Raw genomic sequence first — 24,044 nt, 5'->3', positions numbered from 1 at the left:
GAACCAATTAAAATTTATAACTGGGACATTATTTTATTGCAGCGGTAAAGGTATGAGATGTCACTTGATACTGCAGTACACGCGACGAACTTGAACCATGAATTTCCTCCTTGGTGGACAGTAAAATGGACACATTCTGATTACCAATATTTTGCACTTTTATCAGCTACTCATGGGACCTGGTGTTTCTATGTTAGTGCAGTCACCTTAATTGGTAGCAAGTATTGTAAACTGAAATTTTTTTAGAAACCTTGAGAAGAAATTTTAGAGTGAAAGTTTGAGTGTGTTACTAGCAATTCCTAATGTCCAATGACGTCACTGGAAAGTAGAGACACTTGTTGCCATAAGTTTTTCGAAGTTGCAGAAAAGTACAGCACCTCGATATATTTAATTTGGTGCAGTACGAGGAACTCTTCACTGTGGCTAGGAAGTCTTCACTTGTTACCAACTCGGAGTGCACGCAAAGGTTGTATGTACATTTGACTGCTACAAGCTGCGATTAGGCTTGTTTCTGTAAAATGAAATCATCATATTTTTGTTTCAGTCACATGAGGGACATCTTGTTTTTCTTTAAAGACGGTAGCAAAAATTTCATGTCAAATTCAAGAGGAAATTTAAAATGTCATTAATGAGTTGATATTTGTTTAAAGGTTAATTTATGTTATTGACGTTAGGTTTTACAGTAAAACCAACTAATTATAGTGCTGAGACATAGGTTGTAAATATTTTAGTATTAATCATTTTTTGGGGGGGATTGTAGAATTAAGGGGTTCACAGCAAAATGTTTTTTTAAAAATACTTGCTTTGATTATTTGTAATAGTTTTAAAAGTATTTTAAGTATTACTTTATTATTTTAAGTACATGTAAATCTAGAAAACCAATGACTTAAGACACTGTTTAGCTACCAGTAAATAGAAATAAATATGATTATTAATGATGTACTGAAGTTAACGTTTCAGCATCAGTATCGAACAAAATTCCCAATTTTCTATTTTCAATGCAATTGTTTCCAACCAATACTTAAAAAACAGACACACATGAAAAAGTACAATTAATATCATCCATTCAGGTAACATCAGCACCTTTTCTACTTACCCGTTTATCGTTCCGTAAGCCTCTTTTACTCCAAATTGTCTGTAATTTAAGGCTATACTTCAATATTGTGTTTGTTAATTAGTCAGAGACATAATGTGTGTTGTGCTGCACTGTGATTATTTACAAAAAATATTGAAGTGGATATTGGATCTGTTAAAGAAATGTATCAGAAAAATTGAACTGGTTTCGGTTTTATTATTATCGCCCATAACTAATGTTTACCTAATAAATCAGTAATCCACAATCTTAAAAAAACTTGCTTTTATTTTAGATTTAGAAAAAAAAACATTCTCAAAATTATTCATAAAAAAATTATGTTTCAACTACTTATTTAAAAACTGTGGCCAGTAATTATAAATGTTCATTGTAGTATCAAGTATTGGTGGTGTTTGTGGAGTATCTGTATCGGAAAAAAAGGTATCGGAACAACCCTAGTTACAAACATTAAAACAAGTTCTTCATTAGGTTACGGCAGTGACATCACAATTTCATGTCATATAAAAAACATTAAAGTAATATAAATTTTCTATTAAATAATCTCTATTAGACACTAAAGATAGTTCAAGGAAAAAAATCACTATTGCATAATAGCATCATCGAAAAAACAAGGACACATGTTGCAACAATAAATGAAAAGTGTTCATAGAAACTTTACATAAACAATATAAGAACTAACTACTAAACTTTGTAACTTACCTTAATAGTTAAGAATACCAAAAACACAAACTGAAGCCCCCAAATAAATGTTCTCATAGGAAGCAATATTATTTGGCAATGTGTCCACAACAGCTTGAGACCTTCATCAGACTGTAAGTCATCCTAACATTACAACAAAATAACAAAAATAATTTAAAGCAGAATTTTACACCACAATAATAAATGGCAGTCGCTATATTTTCATTTTTTTTCCCCCACTAATAAAATGAAGGTAATCGTAAAAACAAGTTACTACTGCACACTCGCCTCTGGCGCAGTCAAAATCTACCTCCTCTTTTGCACCCAACACAACAAAAAAAAGCTTTTCTTGAATGGTTCTTGCATTGGGCAAGATTTATTCAAGATGTTATTTTGGACATATACCATTGCTGGTTACACTGCACGTCATAAGAAACCTAAATAACAGACAAAAGATACGAATATACAAAAATATATATATATGATCACACAAACATACAAAAATCAAGCTAAAATCAGCCGAAGTCAAAAAAATTTAAAACATAAACAGCACAGACAATTCCGTGGAAGGTATTAGTCTGTGCTGGCGTCCGTCGCAGTGTTGCTCAAAGTCTTTTTGACATTATCTACTGCCCTTGTTACCCCTGTCTCGTCATCAGCTCACTTCATCAGTCTGTGTTGACGGAAGATCCGAAGAAACTGTAATAAATAAAAATGATGACATGAACACATCATGGCGGGTGAAACGGAGCCTTAGAGCCACACGCACTCTTACTTCACACAATCCTGTAGCCTTACAAGGTTGAAAGTGTGGCGCAAACATTCCTTATCAAGAGTTCAGGGAACAAACCTGTGAAGATCAGCGACATTAAGTATGTTTTAAAATGCCCAACAGACAATACTGTACATCAAAATGGTATTGTTTACAATTTCACAGCTTCCTAATGGATTCAAAGTAAAAAATAATTAAACCAATGCTAATAGTTAATTTTGTATAAAAGACTACAGATTGGCTGAAACACGAAATGAAGGTGGGCTTACACATGTTGTAAAATTAACACTGAAATAACCACATATTTCTGGAAGGCTGGAAATAAAAACGAGCAATGAAGCCCACGTCGTTATTACAGTTTTGTCATTGAAAAATTTTTAGGCAGTTAATATGCACAGACAGCATTATTGTCCAGTGTACCTTAAACATCATGTGAGTATGAACAGAAATATTTGAGACAATGTAACTTCCTGGATGCGGTATTATCTCTGAATTGCTTGTAAGTTAACCCGATGCTAATGAATTATGTCACACAGGAGGTGTGATGCAAACCATTACAGGTATAGCCTCCTCGCTGTTTTTTTTTTGTTATAAAGAGAAAAAAAAAATAGTTATTTTAATTACACATACAATGTAACCCTGTAATAATATTTCTGCCCATAATGTTGTACCACTTATAACATCATAATGTTTAAGACCAGACATTTTCCCCCATTAAAGAAAAGGTATTTAGGTATATCCTGTGTACTAAGTGTCCCCCTCGTCCACAACATGGGAGACAGGTAACGATGTGACGGACGGGACAGCCTGTAGGGGCGAAGTACAGTGCCCCAGTCCCGCTGTGGTAGCTTGGAGGCCTTGCAGGAACCCTGAAAAGTAATGGCTAACGGGGCTCTGGTGATGACCTGAACGGCAAAGTTGACGGAGGAGGCGACCCTTTCTCTTCAAAGGCTAAAGGAGACTACCATAACAGAAGACTGCAGGCTTGGAGGCTTCCAATGGCAGCCCCACCACCAACTCAGGTGCTATGGGTTGCACAACCTTTAACTAACCCATTAACGAGAAACTGGACTGATCCAAAGATCACGACTTTTGGCTTGAAACGGTTAACAAAAATTGGGTATAACGTTTCACGAATTATGCATTTCCCACTAATTACACAAAAACTGCAAAAAAAAAAAAAGTGTAAAACCTAACTATTCTAACACTTATACCCAGGGGTGCAACAACTAAATTTCCAAAGAGAGAGGGGGGGGGGGGCAAAATACCTTTTTATAAAGAATCATCTATCCCCCCTATTGAATCGGGGGGGGGGGGGGGGGGGGGTCCGGGGTACTCTCCAGGGAATATTTGTATTTCAAGGTGGAAAATGGTGCTATTTAAGCAGTTTTATTATCTAAAAATTGATTACACAGCACTTTCTTTGCCCCCGTTTGCCCCCACTTCAAGGTTTCAGAGGGGGGGGGGGGGGGGGGGCAAAATAACCTTGCCCCCCCCCCCTGTTGTTGCACCCCTGCTTATATCATCTGTACAGTTACCTTTTACTTTACACTTTACATACATTTTGTTCACAACTAATGCTGTACTATAGACATAGATTGTTCAAATATAATTTTATGCAAGAACAAAATTTAAATGCGCCATAATACTAAACGCTACAAGTTAGCGCTGGCTGATTCTGTGAATTCAATAATAGCGATTGTACATATGTTTGCAGTTACGTGTCTGTTGACACCATCTTGGAAAACAAAATCACAAATATTTTCGTTCCTTGCCATTATGGTGTGTTTTCAGATGTATGTAAGTAGTTCTACAATATTTTAGTTTGCAACAATTACCCGGTGGTATATAAAAAAAGTATATCCCAGCTATTGCTGACAGAATTCAATTTATTCTATTTGTACGATAGGAATTCACAAAACACATGTGTTCAAGTGGCGAAGGAAATGGACATTGGCATTTCAACTACAAATAAATTGTTGGAGAATTTTACAGAAATGTGGCAGTGTGTCTATAAAGACAAAGAAAATACGAAACTGGAAGCATGACGGAGTTGCAGAAAAATTGTTGGCTTAAGTTTAAGCTAATTCAAAAATACAGAGTGTACCCATAAGTGGTTTTAATATGAAAGTTGTTAGATAGCTTGACGAGTTCATCAGTAAAAAGTTCAAACATTTCCAGCTATGTTTTTTTTTTCTTTTCCTCCTTGAAAAACATTATCACAGGGTTCTACTGTAGTCAGTTCCTTCCAGTGTATAATCAGTCTTTAGAGACACATTTCATTAAAGTTCTTAAATATGATGCTTGTTTACTTTATTTTAAATGCTAAAAACACTACAGCTACCATAAGAACACACTTGTTTCTAAGTGATAACTAGTGTTTATTTTTGGCAAGTAAATAAGTAAAAAAACAAGTTTTGTTCACTGTTAGCCAAAAATAGATGTTCAACATGACTGGAGTCTCATTCTCAAGAACTTACTATTTCTGAATCTCTGAAGAGATGGGTGGGAAAGCAAATTTAGTATGGAATATTTTGGCTAGGAAAGAAAATCCCCATGGGAAATGGGATAGGATCACAAATAGTTTGGGTTCACAAATTAAAAAAAAACTTATATTACCCTACAAAGGTAAAACTGTTTCAATCTTAAAACATACAGTCTACCTAATCTCATAATAAAATATGGGTAGGGTTAAGAAATATACAAATGATGCAAATTTTTTTTATAAAACAACCTTATTCATAAAATAGTGATGAAATTAGCTAATCTTTACTCTTTACATACACACTATCATATTAAAAATGCATATGTCTTGAATTTTGAAAATTTATTTACGTTTGTTGATTTTGTTTTTGAATTGCATGTATAATGTCATAGAATAATGCAGCAAGTAAGATACTACTGTGTGAACAAGGTGGTATATTGATCGTGGTAATTGATTTATGATTTGGAACTATTTATCACATTTACTTTTTGTGCCTGTACAAAAACAGTTTCAGTGTTGTTTGCTGCTGATGTACATGGTCATTAAACATATTTTCCTTATTATGGCACACCAGACAAAACAAGTAAATAATTATTTGATGCAAGTTTGAAATATCAAAAATAGCCTGAGTTTCAATCATGTATAAAATTACTTTCACTGGTGTTCCACACCAGTAGTGAAATTACTTTTATGATTAAAAGCAGTGCTCGTCTTGAATTGTATTTGTGAATATTATTTTAATGTTAATGTTTGAGTTTCAATTGCTGAAAAGTGGAGTTTTTTAAATTGCGTGCACAAATTTACTTAGGTTAAAGTACAGTTTTTTTCTTGGAAAATAATTTGTTATCAATATTGCCATACATACATACCAAGTCCTGCAAAAATTCAGGATGAAGAAAAAAGGTACCCCCCCCCCCCCCCCCCCCCCCCGAAAAACCAAGCTCCTACCAGGCTGTATTTTTTGCCGATACAATCTCTACCGACTCTTGTATGCCCCTCCAAAATTATTGTTGGTCTTTGTCACAATTTTCGTAAGAATATCCAACAAAAATTACTAAATCCTATAACATATTTATGGAAATCTTTAAAATGTACACAGATTGCAAATGAGTACACATTCCTTAAGGATGGATGCTCAACAAAAAATTAATATATTTACCACAATACATCAACAACCTAAATACGCATAATGCATCTTTCAATGAAATAAACAATTTTATATATATTTATACATCTCCTGGTACCAAAACAACTTGCTTTACACATAATTAAATAAATAGATACAACTGTGTAAATCAATATAAGCACACAAGCTGTAAACATCAATACATATAATACAATACACATGTACGACAAAATATATCTATACATAAAAGGCCAAAATAACAATATTTAAGCAACATAAATGAATTGAGTAAAAAAATAAATGTAATAAGACTATTAATTTCATACATGTATCTACAAGACTGAAAGAAAACCCTTGATAAAATAAAAATAATAATAATACTTTACAATATTTCTAATAAATAAATGCAATTCTGTCTGACAAGGAACCAAGAATATTACAAATAAAATTATGGTGTGTATAGCTGTGTAATTATTAGCAAATGTACATGTCACTGAATAAATAAAATAACACAGTATTATGCACAAAAATTTAAATCATATTACTAGAAAATAATAACTATAACCATTATAACTATAATCATTGTAAGAAGGATTTTTTAGAAATTTATTTTGTAAACACGTAAACAGTAATACCTACTATTTTTGGTGTATATGTCATTTTGATAGATTAACATAGCTGAAAAATGTAAATAAATAAAAAACAGAGAGCAGGAGAATACTGTCAAAGAAATTATGAATGAAAACACTTTCTTTACATAACCAACACTTGACTGACTTGTAGGAAAATCTCAAAGTAATAGTTTCTCATAACACAAAACAAGTACCAAAATTTCCAGAAGATCCATCAATAGTATAGCTCAGGCCTTCTTTAACAGGTGGCCAGCAGGCCCAATCCGGCAAGCAATCAAAATTTCTGCTGGCCTGACGTGAACATCATAAAATGAGGACAATAGTTCAAAGAATATTAATTAAATATCAATTGAACCAACTGTTAATTACTGGGGTTTACATTATCAGGCTTGGGGCTTAATGTATTAGCACTCAATAAGTACTTTATCAATTATTGCCCTTTAACAAGAAAGCATAATGAACATGCCCTTGTAAACCGCACTTGCGCTTGCCGTGCTCGACAGAACAATGGCGTTATCGACAAGTGTGGCGATGGTCACTGGACTGTCTTGGCACCATTACAAGTCAGCAGTCCAGAGGCGTGGCAGAGGAGTTGTTTTATGATTTGTTATCTCTGATATTGAATCCTTTTTGCACATTAAAAATAAATTCAATTGAGGTTTATGCCAAAACATGTAATATTCTGCACTTTTTTTGTTACTTTTAGCCTCCCCCCCCCATAACCTTAGGTATTTATAATATTACTGCAAGTGACCCGAGGTAAACTTAATTGAGAAGGCCTGGTATAACCTATGATTAGAGACCTGTAAAATTCGCAGATTCATTTTGCGATAGGATAGAGTCCAAATACTTTTGACATTATTTTGCTTCAGTGATTGGGCCACAGTTTATCTGAAGGACTCTGTGCCAATGAAAAATCTTTAACAGAAGAATTAGCGAATCACGATCATTCCAGTCAACAGGTGTTACGAGTCGGTAACCAATCAGCAGATGTAATTTGCACGAGTGCATAGAGGATCATGGAGTCTATCCTTTAGGGATTTTAAATCGCGAATTTTACAGGTCTCTACATATGATAAAACCTAAATTTCTCAATAGATGCAACTGTATACACATGGCAAACATTTGACATATGGTATAAAATAACTAAAGGCAATCTATAAGCAAATTTGTAAATTGTGAAAGGAGAGGTTACTGAATGTAGAAACATGTCCTTGGTTCTAGGTGTCACACCTAGGTATGGCACAAGCCTAAAACCTAACATACAAAACTAAAAAAATTATTTTTTTATTAATGTACATAACTTTTTATTTACATGGACAAGTTACTTGCCTGGGGTTTCTCAAGCCTGTCTACTCTTTCCGTGCCAGTAAATAATAAATGGCAACTTTCTCACTCTGTACGTGCAAACACAAGATCCACAGAAGGAGCAAAATCTCTGCACTCCCTCCAAATTTACATCTGTGCAACATTTCAACTAAACAAAACAAGTCACAGAGCATTTTCAGTAACTGAACCATCACCAACAACATTTACGAATAACACAAGCTGGGAATCACAAGAAAAGATAAATCTGTGCAAAATGTTTTATGCTCAAAGCTCGGTCTCACATACTGAGATGGTTATTTATTTAATTTTCTGGTCATTACTGTCAATTAAGGCATTTTTACTGTATATTTATTCTGATAGCTCCCGAGAAATTTTTGTGGGATCAAAATTGTTTTCACCAGATATTTACCACACAGCATTTTCTAGCTGTAAAAGGTCACGCAAATTACCATAATTATAAGTACTTGTGTAATTTTTTAAAGCTATATGATGTTCTTTAGTAAATATATGTAGAGAAAATTTGGGATGAAACATAATTTGCAAGAATGCTATGATGATACATTTACAGGAAAAGTTAGCATACTATAGTAATGACCATATAATTAAAAAAAAACTTGCATGTGAGAGACCAAGCTTTAAAAAATATCACAGTGATCAAAATTTTTAATGCCAGTAATGATCATAATTAGGTATACTAAGGTATACTTAGTGCAATGAAAAAAAACTAACAAAAAGACAAAAGCAACCATACTAAACCACCACATAAACAATTTAAATTCTCACCAATGTTAGCTGAGCTATGTCCCTAGCTACAAAATTATTCATAGACAGTCTTTCAATAACAATAAACTGCACATTATAAATTTTGAGTTGTAAAACTACCTTCCTACTTATTCATCCTTTTTTTTTAAATATTATTTACTAACAAAAACTCACTTAAATACTTACTGTAGAACAAATATATCTGAAAACTAATTGTTATGATAAAATAACTCTTTATAAACAGATAGGGGCCTATACATGTTCATAACTGTCTGTGCTGTACTGAAATAGCTACATGCTACATAAAAGAAAAAAAAGGAAAAAAATTATAACTCTGTCTGCTAGTCTAGTTTCTTTTATGTTCAACGCAATATTTTTGGTTTTATTCTGCAAATGAGATCCTCCAGTCTTCCACGTGTCAAATAACGGTATTAGTTTTCGGTCGTGGCTTTGTTTACTATAAGCATCTGTGAAAATCTTCAGAAGCAAAAGTAAAAAAGGGGGTTGTTTGTAAAGTCGGTTTACGGACGATAAATTCACGTGATAACATCATAAGAAAACATTGATGAAAAATTGCATACTTTTTAATTTTCAAATATTATTTACAGTTTTTTCAAATTTAATTTAAATAATTTGTTTAAATATAATCACGAACAATTAGTTAAAAAGCCCGCCTTAAACTGTTTGATATATTAGAAGATATTCTCGCACGTTGGTTGGCCGGTTCTTGCACTCTCGGCTCAGGCGTAACGAGACAATGAGTCATGCTTGTTCGCACGTGCAACCGGCGTTCATCGATTTATAAGACGTTATCACGTCAAAAAGAAACACGAGAGAACAAAGAAATTGCGCGACAGGCTTACCCTCCCCCCCTCAGCTAACGGACATTGGCAACCCGGCAACCCGTATGTCATGTGTCACAACTGCTGCCAGGTTTGCCAGTACAAGGCATTCAAAAATGGTATGAGGGAAGTAAGTCGTACGCACTGTGAGTAATTTTTTAACTAAGCTGTAAACAAATTTCAAAAATGGTATAAATGACAGTTTTTAGGCACGGCATGCAGTTTTACAACTAAGCTCTTTTCAATTTGCTAGACAAACTGATAATTCCACATGGCTTTCAAAAATTCACGGGTTTCTCACAGATTTACTAGCAAAAAATATATTCATGCCTTATTCAATGTTTCCTGATTTTCCCGGTTAGGTGACCACCCTGTTTTCGAAACATCAGCACAGAACCTGGACGTTATGCTGAATGTAATTGACACAGTTACGAAATATGCACAAAAAATAAAAAAAGTGAGATAAAACATGGGAGGAAAAGCACACAAATTGAAATAATTACAGGTAAAAAATTAGCTGACACCATTATTTTTGTTTTAAATTTGGGCAGTAATGTACCCAGTGATAAAAAAAAAAGCAACAAGTATATAAAGAGCAGAAAAGCACAGGCATAAAATAATTTTATGAATTAGGGAAAATTCTTGGCAAGTGTTAGTGTATAGTGTAGCTCTTTAAAGGAGTGATACTTGGACCATTGGATAACAGAAAATAAGTTTTAAAGCTTTGAAAATGTGATGTTACAGACGAATGCTAGAAATACTGTGGTTAAATACAGTAGAAACCAAATTACGTTAGAACCTGTTGGTGCAAGCAGCAGCTGCACTAGTAATTAATTATTTTAAGCTTTAAGTAACTGACAGTAACAAGGGATAAAATGTGTAATGTGTGATGCCAGAGTATACAAGCATGTTGCAACAGATGTAAAAAAGTGCTAGTTGTGGAAGAGACAATAGTAAAATATTAGCAATGCCCCAATTAGTAATTTGCAAACATAAGAAATTGCACTACCTAAACAAACGTACATACATCAACAGTGATAACAGTAATTTTAAGCCAAGAAATATTCCGCCAAAGACAAAATATACAATGCAGCAACTTACTACTTAATAATACCACGATAGTAATATAATTCATGACAAGAAATAGCTATTGTTTTCACAGCCACATTATATTTCACAAGTTTTATTAAACTTACACACAAATAAAATGTAATATGTAATACACTACAATAGTTTCATTCTACCATTTGTAAAATTAATTTTTTGCAGAGCATAATTAATATTTCACTGTCAAAAAACTGTGCATATATATATTTTTTTCTTTTTTTAAATGCACCCTAGAAAATGCCACAAATAACAGTTCTCATTTGGATGCTTTGTAAGAAGCCAAAACCAACATCAATTAACAAATTTATACCATATTATAAAAAGTGTGGTTCCAAACTACTGATAAATAATAATTGTCCAGAAATTTGTTTCAATAAACTAGTCAAGCAACCAGTGTTAGGACTGAGGACTGACCAATTATAAATTATTATTTATGCTTTTTGTCATACTCATGATATATGCTAAATACAATATAAAGTCTTGAATATATACATGACTAGTCAATAAAACTGCAGGAAAATCTAATTAAACACTGTGTAACTTAGTATGTATTTTTTAGTATAACACAACTCTCAAATATTTTAAATAACATAATACCCAATAAATCCTCTAAAAATAAAAATGGCATATTCTACCTGCTCCCTGTATTGAGTTTTTTTTTTGTGTTGGAGAAGGTAATGAAAAAAAAAGTTACTCTGATAAGACTGTTATAAAAATGATATAGAGGTAAACAGGTGTAATCAAATAACATATTCAAATATAGGTGAGAAAAACTTTACAAGAACTGCAGTAGAAGAAGATATTAATTCAATATTATATGAGCCATAAGAGAAAAAAAACACGTTTATGCATTATCAGAGTATGAAGTGAATTTATGCAGCCAGGTGACAGACTGCAAGACATAGAAGATATATTTTTTTTTCCACACATTTATACATGACATAGAACTTAATGAAAAATACCAGTGAACTTGACGTATAAACTGCCACAATTCTGATTGAGAAGGGCGTGTACGTTAGCCAACCATGGACAAGCGTGCAAAAGAAGCTAGAGAACCCAAATTGTTGCCAACATCGACATATCTGCTTGCCTCCCAAGCAGTGAGAAGGTGCGGACGGTAGCAGCAGCGGATAGCATGTTCTCTCGCTTCTTCCGTGCACCTGTCGCTAGCCTATTTAAGTCCGTTTCAATCAGAGTCGGCATGTTTCAAACCTCACGTTCACTAGCATTTCCCATTGAGTGTGGTATCAGGGTGGCAATGTACATTTTTAAAAGCAAAAATATTTCTGCCAGGCATAAACTAGTGAGAAATTAGAGCGTGCCTGTTTAAAGCATAAAAATACATTGAAAACAAATCAGCAATCACTGACAAATAAAGCACTCTATTGCTTGCATAGGTTTTGAAACTAAATAAGTGTCTCATGAAAATATTAAATTCAACATTAGGGTTCATTTCTCATTAAATTTGGCACAGCATGTACATTTATTACACAATTTGTTCTGCTGAGAACAATTATTACTCTGAACTAAATCTGAATTTTTATTTACACTTATGTACTTGAAATAACACTTTCTTGACCCAAAACCAGCACAGCTCCTGAATGCTACATTTGTCGATAAAAGATCATGGACGACCCACACTATTTTCGTACTAAAATAATTATTTCGATTTACTTCACATCACGCATATTCTAGGCAAAAGTGCTTCGCCAAAGTCAATAAAAAACGTATAACAACCATTTGCATACATTTCAGTAGTAAGACTGAAAATGTGATGTTAAATGCTTATTGTTCATGTTTATTTTGACTGGTATGTTCTGCTAAAAAAGTTCATTATTCAGCCACAAATTAACATGAACAAAATTTTGTCAGAGAGCATTCAATCTGATCAACCCCGCTTGACTACCTGTTCCAACAGACGACTCTTCCAGGGAATCTAAGTCTAGTGCAGACTCGATCATTGTTGTGTCCTGCAGTAACTGCAGTCTACTCGCACTCAAAGGAACTACAATATTTGAATCACTGATGACGTCTGTCATGTTGATGCTCGACATGTTGGCCGAGACACTATCGAACTTGGACGTGTCCACGGATATCATAACCTCATCAAGGTTCGCCGGTAGCGGAGGTGTGACGCAAGTTCTGACGGGAGCATTTGCCCCATTTACCAACTGATTCATGCTACAATTGTTATCTGAAATTAAAAAAAATAAATATTAATAGAAATACCATTTAATACCTTAAGTATATCACAAACACTAAAAAAATTAATCAATATGACGAAACGCAGCTGAAAATGTACACAGAGACAGCATATTTTTTAGACGTAAATGACTTCCTTGATGAAAGAAAACATTTAACTATGTTAAAAAAAAAGGCTTCATTCTTTTCCAGAATCCTGAAGATACTTGAAACAGCTGCAGTGGTAATCTCCCATTGCCTCTACACATACGGTACTTTTCATCCAGTCCTGAGCTATCACTCATTAAATGATAGAGGCCCGGAAGAAAGCCATCCAACAAAATTATGAGGCAAAGAAATGCATAAGACAAACTGATTACGTTGGTTCAAGTAAGTCAAATCGCCACAACTGCACACAATGTCATTTTTTTATCGGTGCTAGGTGGATACCCCATAAAGATGACAGGAATTGAGGGGAAGTACCTAGTTTATACATATTATTATAACCCGTGAAATCCAGTAATTTTTCTGTCAATTATTTTACACGTAGAACTCGTGTACGGTCAACATTAATAATATAATAATAAATAATAACTTCTATCAAATTCCTTTCAAGTAAATTGCCATATTAATCTAAGTCCGTAGACACATAACAATATTAGGTATGACATGCAGTGCAGAATTACATTACGAGGAGAGCGATAAGCAAACTTACATCATGCCACACAGCCAGATAGTGCAGTTCATAACAAACACTAACCAACCAACAACATTTTGGTAATAAAAATTTTAACCAATTAAAACAAGTACTCATAGTTTGGATGGAGCTATGACTGTAAATTTTTGTAGATTTCACTGATACAGCAAGTTTGTATGTACTATTGTTGCTGTTTCAAAAGCCTCGCCAGCGAAGGATATACAGAAACTTCAGGATGAATTAAAAATTGGAAACTGCTATAGGAGAAAAGATACAACAATGATGGTTGCATTAATGACTTCTGGCAGTTATCATTTCTAAACAGTAGCACGGGGTGCTGTGTTGATACATTAAAATCCATAATTGTCAAGAAAATAACAATCCTTGGTAGAATTTTTTTAACATTTAACTGAACATAAACAAAATTAGCAATATTTATTTAGCTATATTATAAGAGTATGAGAGATTAGCTCATTTTTTGAGGATACAAAAGATAATTTTCATTAAAATGACCATGTTTGCGTTGATTGATTTTCTTAATGCACTGCAATCATAGTAAAAGTTAGTCAGAAAATTTGTGTTGTCAAAGCAAAAACCCCTTTACCCTGGTACATGTTAGAAGCTCAGCTTTGTAGCTTAATATACGTTTAAATATGCGCAGAAGTGATAACATTCACATTCACATTAATCTGTTTACAAAAGTAAACGTATTTGCTGTTACTCATATTTTTTATTCACGTTACAATGTAATGGTCATTGTTTGCTAGGTAATTAAGAGTGGTTCATGGAAGAACACTGCCAACAAAGAAACAAAAGGCAACCAATGTTAAGAATGGAAATGCACAACTAGGGAACACAAAAATTGGTGACACGAAATCTCCATCATACAACAAAATTCTGCTAATTTTTAAGATTTTCTTAAATTTTTTTTTAAATTATCAAAAAGTATAGTGCAAATTAAAACTATTGCCATGTAGTATAGATGCCATTTCTGAACGCATCATGCAGTAAGTCATAGATTTGTAACACAACAAAAAAATTTCTATCAAGAATTTTAATAAAGTACAGTAAAACTTATTTAAGACGTTCCCATATAACACGTTTTCCCGTTTATAACGTTTAAATAATGGTTCCCTTGATTGCTTCCATATATGCTTTGTTAATATTTCCCATTCAAAACATTCGTGTTTATAGATGATTCCCCCATGAAACATTCATCATTTAAGGAAAAAAACTAATGTAATAAAGTTTATCTTCACTCTCTTAAACTATATTTATTGTTAAACTTTTAAACAATTGTTTCAAAACAATAAAAAACATCACCGTCAAAACCATGGCCGCACGCCACACGCTGTTACATTTTTTGACCAATCATCTGTTTGCATTCGTATCATCTTTGTGAGGCCATTCCATTTGTACAGCACATCCCTCATTCGAGGCATAACATCTGACGAATACACAACAAACCATTAGCCATTTGTTGACCTGTTTGCAAGATACATGACACAACTGGTACAGCGATTTGGAGGAAATAATCACAGTTTAATTGTCTGTTGAACACTGTTGTCTGTAGTAAAAATTTTTAAATGGTGGATGTAATAATGAACATTTTAGTTTTCTCGTCTAGCTATGATTTACGTTTTCAGCCGGACTTATACCGAATTTACCCGTAATGTGTGCACAATTTTTCGTAAAACGCATGTTGAAAAATCATGGTACGAGGCTTATTCAAAACTTGACAATGCCGCACAGCAATGCTGCATAGTGCACAGGTTCCTTCAAGCTCCAAGTTTGGCTGACCTGCTATTGCTTTAAAAAATAACAGGCATCTTGCATGTGAATTGTGATTTGTGATTTTGTTTTTGTGTGAGAAGACGTTGCAATGATTGCTGAAGGTTTGTGGTAGCGATCATCTACGCATGCTGGAAAAACCTAAAACGATTAAAACACCTCACAATAGTTATGATTTTAGCAATACTCTGAAATGGTGCGAGCGAAGCCGCAGGCTTTAAGCTAGTAAGTATATAGTTTCTTTTGCCATTTCCTTTTATTTTACCAAACAGAGCTTATAAACATTACTGAAAATCAATCTGATCATCTCGGGACGCATGAGATTGTCTCAAAATTACTAAAACCATTATCAAACAATGGATGAAAAATTCCATTGAACAATAATAGAACATGTCCAAAGCAAAAATCTTTGATGAAATCGGCCTTAATGACAAAATGGCCATGGTTATGATGTACTAGTATTGTCACATTACTTTCAAAGGATTGAATTAGATAAAATTGGTCTGTAGTTTGAAGAAAAATTTTACTGTTACAGTTTGAAATGACCTTTAGCTGTAAAAACAAAGAGATAAAATTATGCATACGACTATGTTTTTTCATAAAGAGATAGCTAACTATTGGCACATCATTTGCATCTTACTAAAACTGTCTTAAGAGTTACTTGTTAATAATTTTTCCCTAAGTAGTAAGATCAATAATTTAGCACATTATCTATGCAATAACATCTAACTAAGCCATTTAAAAACTAATGTTTTGCCAGCATACTTATTTCTGGTAATAAAGCCTCACTGGAGTTACAAAAAAACTCCAAAATGCTAAAAGTATACACAAACTGGCAAACCAATGGCCACTCTAATGTGATCTGCTGCATTGCACAGGCAGATGCAAACATCATCTGATGCAAAAAATAACCTCAATAATGTTAGAAATCATACTTACTTCGATCGTTTCCTAATCACTTAAGACATAATAATTATAACAGCTTGCACACATATATACAAAAAACAACATTAAGAATGACATGTAGCTACTTTCATAGTTGTGAAATAAATAATAAAATCTAAACTAAAAAAATGTACACAAAGGCTAAGTATTTTTCATGCCCATGGAAATTAACATTTAATATTGTAAAATTATAATGAATAATAAAATATCACTCTTTAATCTAGTGATTTATACAATTTTCATAACACATGTGTGACACCTGTTGATGGGAAAAACAAACTACTCATTGTGCAAAGACAAGCATTGATTGATAAATTTACGACTGCATGTGCAACAATGTTCATAGCAAATAGCAACCTTTCAGTGCAGGAAATGTATCTAATATTATTTTGTGCTTCTTTTTAACTCAAAGAGCTAGACTACTCAACTGGAGTCAAATATGGGCAATTTTACGTACATTTTGGTTTGAAACAATTTTCATCGCCAGTCAATTTCCTCACGGGTAAGAGTGAACGGCAGTCACGGGAATCTGCTGCAAGAAATGAGTGCTCAAACTCATTAACTGTACTTGCTAACATTGCAAGTACTCAAACTCCTCTGAAAGTCTGGGAGTGGTAGCAGGGAAAGGTCTTCCTTAGTTCTACTACTTCTTTGTGCTTCCACACCAACAGTTAAACCCAAATGTGGTATGGCTTGAACCCCGTGATACACTTGTAAATGTCCCTATTTGTGGGCCATTATAAATATGTTTAACATCATACTAGGCACTTGCACAATTATCATGCTCACAAATGCAGTGCAAATGGGACCTCACAAAGCTTGAATTCATGCACTACTTGTAAAAAAAAATGATATGACAGCACTGGCCAAGGCAAGCAGGTATAACATTTAATATACATAGATATAAATTTTTCACCAATATAACAAAAATACACTCAGCCACAAAAAAACTGGATACTAAATATTTTTCATATAAAAGGCTGATTATGAGTAATGTTGTTTGTTTTTGTGGGTAATCTGGTTAGCACAGAGTAAGTACGAATTATGTCCATTTGAATAGTCCCTTCAGGTTTAAAAGGACAGGAGATAAGACTCGAGGTATTATTATTATTCGTTTGTCTTGAGGCTGCTTTACCGGACTCAAATATTTTTAACTGTAAGTAGGTTTTTGTACCTTTTAACATCTTTAAGTTTTTAATCACGCATTTTCTGTCATTAATAAACATTGCTTTCCTATTTCGGTAAACGATAATGGTTCTTTTGAGTGTAGACGTAACCCGAGGTGATGCCTTGGCAAGAGAAGGCCAGGGCGTCTGATACATTGCAGCAATGCTTGGAGCAGCTAAGTCCACTGTTCGTGACGCACTCCAGTGTCTCCGGAAGACAGCTACGAGCCAAGGGCCGACAGTAGCCGACCGAGGGCCACAACTCAATCTGACGATCAATTTATCAAGCTCTCAGTATTAAGAGATTGCCATTTAACTGCACCTGATGTTCGGGACAGGCCTCAAACGGCACGACCCATATTGGTTGAGACATCGTATGGCGGAAACTGAGGGAGCATGGACTTGGAGCGGGACTCCAACTCCTGGAAAGGCATCGTAACGAAAGTAGATGATTCGCCGACCTGCATTTCCATTGGACTGTGGAGCGGTTTTACTAACAGACGAAGACTCGCTTTGGTCTGCACCATCGAGACGGTCGAGACTGAGCATGGAGACGACCAGGGGAGTGATTCGCTCTATGGACTCCTAGCGAGCTACACCCTTTCCAAAGGCAATCAGTAGAGACCTGCAAAGTTCGCGGTTTCGATGGCCTTCAGGATAGACTGCACATACCCCTGTACAATCGGGCAAATAACGCAAGTTCATTGGCTGCCGACTTGTAAGTCGTCTCAGCTGGTTTGTCCGTGATTCGATCCTTCTTTGGTTGAGGGTTTATAACTGGTTGAGATTCGTCCAGATGAACAGTAAGCCAATAGCAAAATTATCTAAGAGGTATATGTGTTTGAATTCTAGCCTATCACCGAATGAATCCGCGAATTTTGCAGGTCTCTAGCAATCAGTTATGGTTTGGGGAGGCTCGTACTGAACTGATTTTCAATGATAATGGGGGTCTGACTGCTTAGAGGTAGTACATCCAGGAAGTAGTCCTATAGGCTGTGATCCCATTTGCTCCATTGATTGGTAAACAGTTAATTTTGATGCAGGATAATACACGTTCGCATACCACAAGATTTGTCACTGAATACTTAGAACATGTGGGAATTACAGTTTTGGACAGGCCTGCACAATCTCCCAATATGAATCTAAATAGAGCATTTGTTGGATAATTTATGTGCAATAGGTTCAAAATGCTCTTTGTGAAGAATGGGATACTGTGCCAGTGAAGTACGTTTAAAATGTCATTTCTTCTATGCTTGACAGGGTTAGAGCCATTTGCAGTGCAAGAGGGGGTAATATCTGTTGTTAAGAGGCCATTCCTAGTCAGAAAACTTAATGATAATTAAGTTTTAAAAAAGTGTTAATTTCTTATTTTTATCCTATATAATCTATTTGTACAGTATTATTAATAAAAATTATTTGTTTATGGTAGACTTTGTTTAAATAACCTATAAAAAAATAATTACCACAAATTTTAAAAAAAATCATATTTACTATAAGTATTGGGAAAAAAAATGTGTCCTTTTTTTTTGTTGCTGCACTCAAGAGCATCAACACACACTCACAAGCATAATTAAAAGTTTAAATAATCTGCCACTGAATTATAGTTTTTGGATCTCGCAGCGTAAAAACTTAACACATTTACAAACTTAGCTTGAACATCATTAAAAAATTTTCCTGTTTAGTTAAAGCACATGTAGTTTTTCGCTTTTGAGAACTAGCATTTTAAAAATAAAATATCGCTCTTGTACATACATGTGTTTATCTTAAGAATTACTGTTATTACTTGGACACCAAAAAATGGCAAAATGCAAATTTCAACAAAAGTTTTTTTTTGTAAAATTTCAATATTTCTGTGAAAACACAAAGTTAGGTGCAAAATAATATTTTATTGTGTTGATCAGAAACCATTCATGAAAGCCTCATGCAGTATATCACAAATTTGTAACACAAAAGACAAATTTTAATATCCCAAATGCAGTATTTTTTTCTACCACAGCACTAATCAATAGTATTGACAGCTGGCACAAACTCAATACGTTGCTCTCTGTGCTGTGCATAGCAACACATCTTGTTATCATATCTTTGGTTATTTTGTCTAAGAGAAGGATGGGTTTGTTTACAAGCAAAACTACTAAATAGGTATTTTATATTTACACCTAGTTTAATGCTACTTTTTTTGGCACGTGACGTGACACTGAAAAATGGGTAATTTTTCAAGTTAAAAAAAGGTTTGTTTTCCAGACATTTGAAATAAGTGCAGGAAAAAAATTATGGAATTAACATATCTTCTCATTTGCTTACACTTTCTATTTTAGTGTACAATAGTTTAGATGGCCAAGGAATAATTGTTCATGGTAAGAAGTCATCTTACCGTGTGTTTTGTATACGTTTCATTATGTCCATAACTTTGTTTACATTTACAACATCTCAAAACATACACAACTTTAAATGTTCTAACCCATTCATGGGCAAAGTACGGTCCACAACATGGTTTTGAAAACCCCTACAATTACACATAGGACTAAATGTATTTTCTGCGTAGCTAGAATAGAATAACGGTTTTCTTCTCATTGCGTTTTAAGTATGGTATTATTGCATCTAATATTAACTGAGTTTGCACGCAGCCTCGCGTAGGTGTATTGCCGTAGTAGTCTGTAGCTTGGTAGCACGGCAATGTGGAATACAATGTGTCGTTTTGCCTAAAAGCATTTTGCCTAATTTTAGGCAAAACGCCGTTAGGAAAATCGCCATTAGGCAAAACGCCGTTGACCAAATAGGAGTTAGGCAAAACGCCGTAAAGCATATCGCGGTTAGGCAAATCGTCGTTAGGAAAATCGACGTTAGGCAAAACGCAGTTGGCCAAATAGGAGTTAGGCAAAATGCTGTTAGGCATATTGTGTTTAGGCCAAACACAGTTAGGTTAGGTTAGGTTAAGAAAAATGCTGTTAGGCAAATCGCCATTAGGCAATTCACCGTTAGGCAAAACACCGTTAGGCAAAATGAGGTTTTGTCATCATACTAACATTTTAGGCAAAACGCCGTTAGGCAAATCGTCTTCAGGCAAATAGCCGTTAGGCAATTCGACGTTAGGCAAAACGCCTTTAGGCGAAATGACTTTAGGCAAATCGCCTGTTACTCGGCAGTGTTCACACTGGTGACTTCACAACGCCCGGCCTGCAGAGCGCATGATGTTGCTCGGCTAAGTTCGGAACGAATCAGGTGCTACCATTTTAGTTCCGTCTGTTCTGTGTAGTTCGGACAGTCACGTAGTCACCTCTGCGGCCGTGTGTCTGGCTTGTGTTTCTATAGTTTTGCTTTGTAGGTAGTGTTTTTTGACAGTTTTGATTGTTACAATGGCAAGTAAAAAACATAAAGTTGATTCAGAATGTCGTGTTTTTAAAGATGAGTATACTTGGAAATACTTTTTCATGCTAATAAGGATAAACCTGTGCGGCTCATTTGCAATGAAGCTGTAGCCATATTCAAGGAATTCAACCTATCACAACACTTCATGACAAAACATTACAACGCCACTTATGAAACTATAACCAAAGAAGAACGGAATCAAAAAGCAGGAGTTCTTTATAAAAAAAACTGTCAGGTCAGCAAAATATTTTTTAGAAACAAAGCTGTTCTCAAAAGCTAGCTACACATACCAGTTACGTTGTTGCATATAACGTAAGTTGTGTGTGATGTAAAAATCAAAAATAAAGTTTATCACTTATAAACATGTTTTTTGTTAATTTTTTTTTCGGCCCGCCTAGATAATTTTTATTTTATCCGGCCCTCCCCTTAAAAAGTTTGCCCATGTCTGTTCTAACCTGTATGCCGGATGATAGGAGTTGGTGTGCTCCTCTAGATTAAGAGCTTAACATGTGACTGCAAGTTTAATGGTAGTTTTTGGTTGAATTTTATGAGGATTATAGAGATATAGACAGTATTGCTACAAAATAAAAATAAATGTTATGTTTTAATGTATACTAAAAAAAATTGTTCTAAGAAATAAAGCAAAAAATTAACATTTGGTATAAACTTATAGAAAAAACATCATGTGCTGATTATATTTCCCATTCTCCCGTTGGTCAGCTGAGAATTTTCATCACTCCCATCCCGTCTCTGGTAGTACTTATCAGTTTAACCCCAGTCAACCAAAATTTCCCAGCAACAGATTTCCAAGCCAGCCAACCTGCTGATGATGACAATTCCAGTCTTTTAAGGGGCAATAGAACAAAACTGCACTGAGAAATCAATTACAATGAAAGTATAGTTTCCTGTATTTTTTCTTATTGTGATATGATAGCTCTTTTTAAATTTTATTTTTTTATGTCAGACAAAAGTGTTTGCATAGGGGCTTAAAAAATTTGTTGTTTTACAATGCCAGAAAGCAGTACTTTGAAACCTGAAAAGCTGAGTGACATTTCATTCATACCAAAGAATAATGCAACAGACAGAAGTATAGCCAAATTTACAGATATATTAAACAACTGTGTGTCAACGTATGGAACAAACGGCAGAGAAAGAATAAGTGCTTGGAACATACCGTGCAGTGGCGTAATGCTGGCTGCATTGGCCTGTGAAACTTTAACCACATGCTCCTGTGCAGGGACCAAGTTGTGCATGGAGCCCGACGCTTCACTGGGCACATTGCTGATCTGAGGCATACTGTTCTGAAAACATCAAACCACACACTCCCTGCAACAAGCTATATGTACTGTCAACCTGAGACCAAAAACCGTGTAAAACAATAGTTATTTTCAAAGTAGACTGGCTTCTGTGTTGTAGCCGAGCTACTTCAGACAATGGCTGCGAAAGCCTGCCATCTTTATTAATAATTTTTTTCAACTAAATATTTATTTTAAAGAAAATTATTTAGCGATAGACATGAAAAATTTAATATCTAAATATGAGTAACCTATTTGGCCAAATTCGACAAAATAAATCCAGTAATTGACAAACTCAAAAAAAAAAAAAAAAAACATACAAAAGGACATTTTAATCTGTACCAGAAAATAAAATTAAACTACAGTGCAACCCCTTCCCTTCAACGGGAGGCCCAGAAAACACAGCGACATCCGGCAATCAGCATAAATAAATAAAAATTATAAAAAATATCATGTGTCACTGGGTTGACATTATGCATAACATAAATTCTCTACCAGAAGGCAGTCAATATGCATAAAACGTAAACAGGCGCAAAATATGTAGAGTAGTAATGCAAATTTAAAAACAAACTTTTACTAACAAATTTACCATCAGCACTTTTGCTAGCATTTTTTTACTAACATAATTTGACAAATGTAATGAGTCGATCATGCCAAAGAAAAAAATTTGACAGCCTCAACAAAACTTGCAACCATAACTTAATTATAAATTAATTTAGCCATCTTTCACACAAACTGAGCCCCCAACCAAAACATATAGCTAATTTTATTTCCTAAAGTCCCACTATAACGTAGTGACGGCTCGTGGATTTCGTAAAGTTTCATTTGTCACTTATTTCATGACACGCCCAACAGTTCCGTGATGTAATTTCCATCATAGCTTCCTCCTACTTGGCGATTTCAAAACCTGCATCATGATGTTAATGGGCCAGAGAAAATACATACTAGCTTGTATGTCTATAAGCGAGTCATTAAAATTGGTAGACAAACTAATCATAAATAACCAAGCATTCAGCAGTCTGGTTTTCAACAAAGTACTCCAACAAATTAGTCCTAAAAAACCACAAGATTAATTTTTTTTATAAGTTTTATGGCAACTTAAAAGTTCAAAGAAAATAATAAATTATTTTCTACTACAAGATGAGCGGTGTGAAAATTTACAAATACAACCCCTCTGATTGAAATTATTTCACTTATTTTGCACTAAGTGTTTTATTAGTTCTTTCAGAGTGATACAGTAATCAAAAGTTCGAAAGCTAACAAACTTATCGGCGACAAGCTCCTCACTGAGCATGTGAGGGAATTTAACTTGCCACTACATGCACTATATGATCAGCTTAGAGTTCGCCAGTAAATAAATCAATTGGTTCGGACTCATTTCACAGTAGCAGTAAGTCTCATTGGCTCACCCAAGCCACAAGCATGGTATCATCGCTCGTCCATCTCTCAACCTACTCCTGCCAAGTCACGTGTGAGCAGCCTGGTCAACTATCTGTGCGTGCGACCGCACATATCAGCTACATATTCCCAGTAGGTACTCCTCTGCACCAATCGCTGGATCCGATCGTCCCTTTCCTCGCAACACGAGCGCAGTCCTCGGCGAAACATCAAAGCACAGTTCGTCAAAGCCCTTCTCAAGACACTTCCACCTCCCACCTAGGCAACGTTTTACTATCGCCTAGCTAGCAAATTAAGTTTACAAAAGAAATTTAAATACTCAAAAAATACTTATAAAGAATTTTATCACAACTCTGTATTTTTCCACACGGAAAAAATT

General features: G+C 34.5%; 1 protein-coding gene across 3 annotated transcripts in view; it reads right to left on the bottom strand.

The window, feature by feature from the left end:
* Window positions 1–6,160: 6,160 nt before the first annotated feature.
* The window catches only part of LOC134529064 (palmitoyltransferase ZDHHC18), a 34,660-nt gene continuing 16,776 nt past the window's right edge, over window positions 6,161–24,044 (bottom strand). For all 3 annotated transcript variants that reach the window (XM_063362767.1, XM_063362768.1, XM_063362769.1), the window contains exons 8-9: window positions 22,147–22,273; window positions 6,161–13,020 (exon numbers count right to left, since the gene is read on the bottom strand). In XM_063362767.1, coding sequence (XP_063218837.1) covers window positions 12,695–13,020; window positions 22,147–22,273 — 453 coding nt within the window. In that variant the 3' untranslated portion in view covers window positions 6,161–12,694. The remainder of the gene's footprint in view (window positions 13,021–22,146; window positions 22,274–24,044) is intronic.

This window comes from Bacillus rossius, chromosome 2, assembly GCF_032445375.1.
Source record: "Bacillus rossius redtenbacheri isolate Brsri chromosome 2, Brsri_v3, whole genome shotgun sequence".
NCBI lineage: Eukaryota > Metazoa > Arthropoda > Insecta > Phasmatodea > Bacillidae > Bacillus > Bacillus rossius.
The sequence above is the reverse complement of the archived record's forward strand: the minus strand, read 5'-3'. Positions and strand labels throughout refer to the sequence as shown.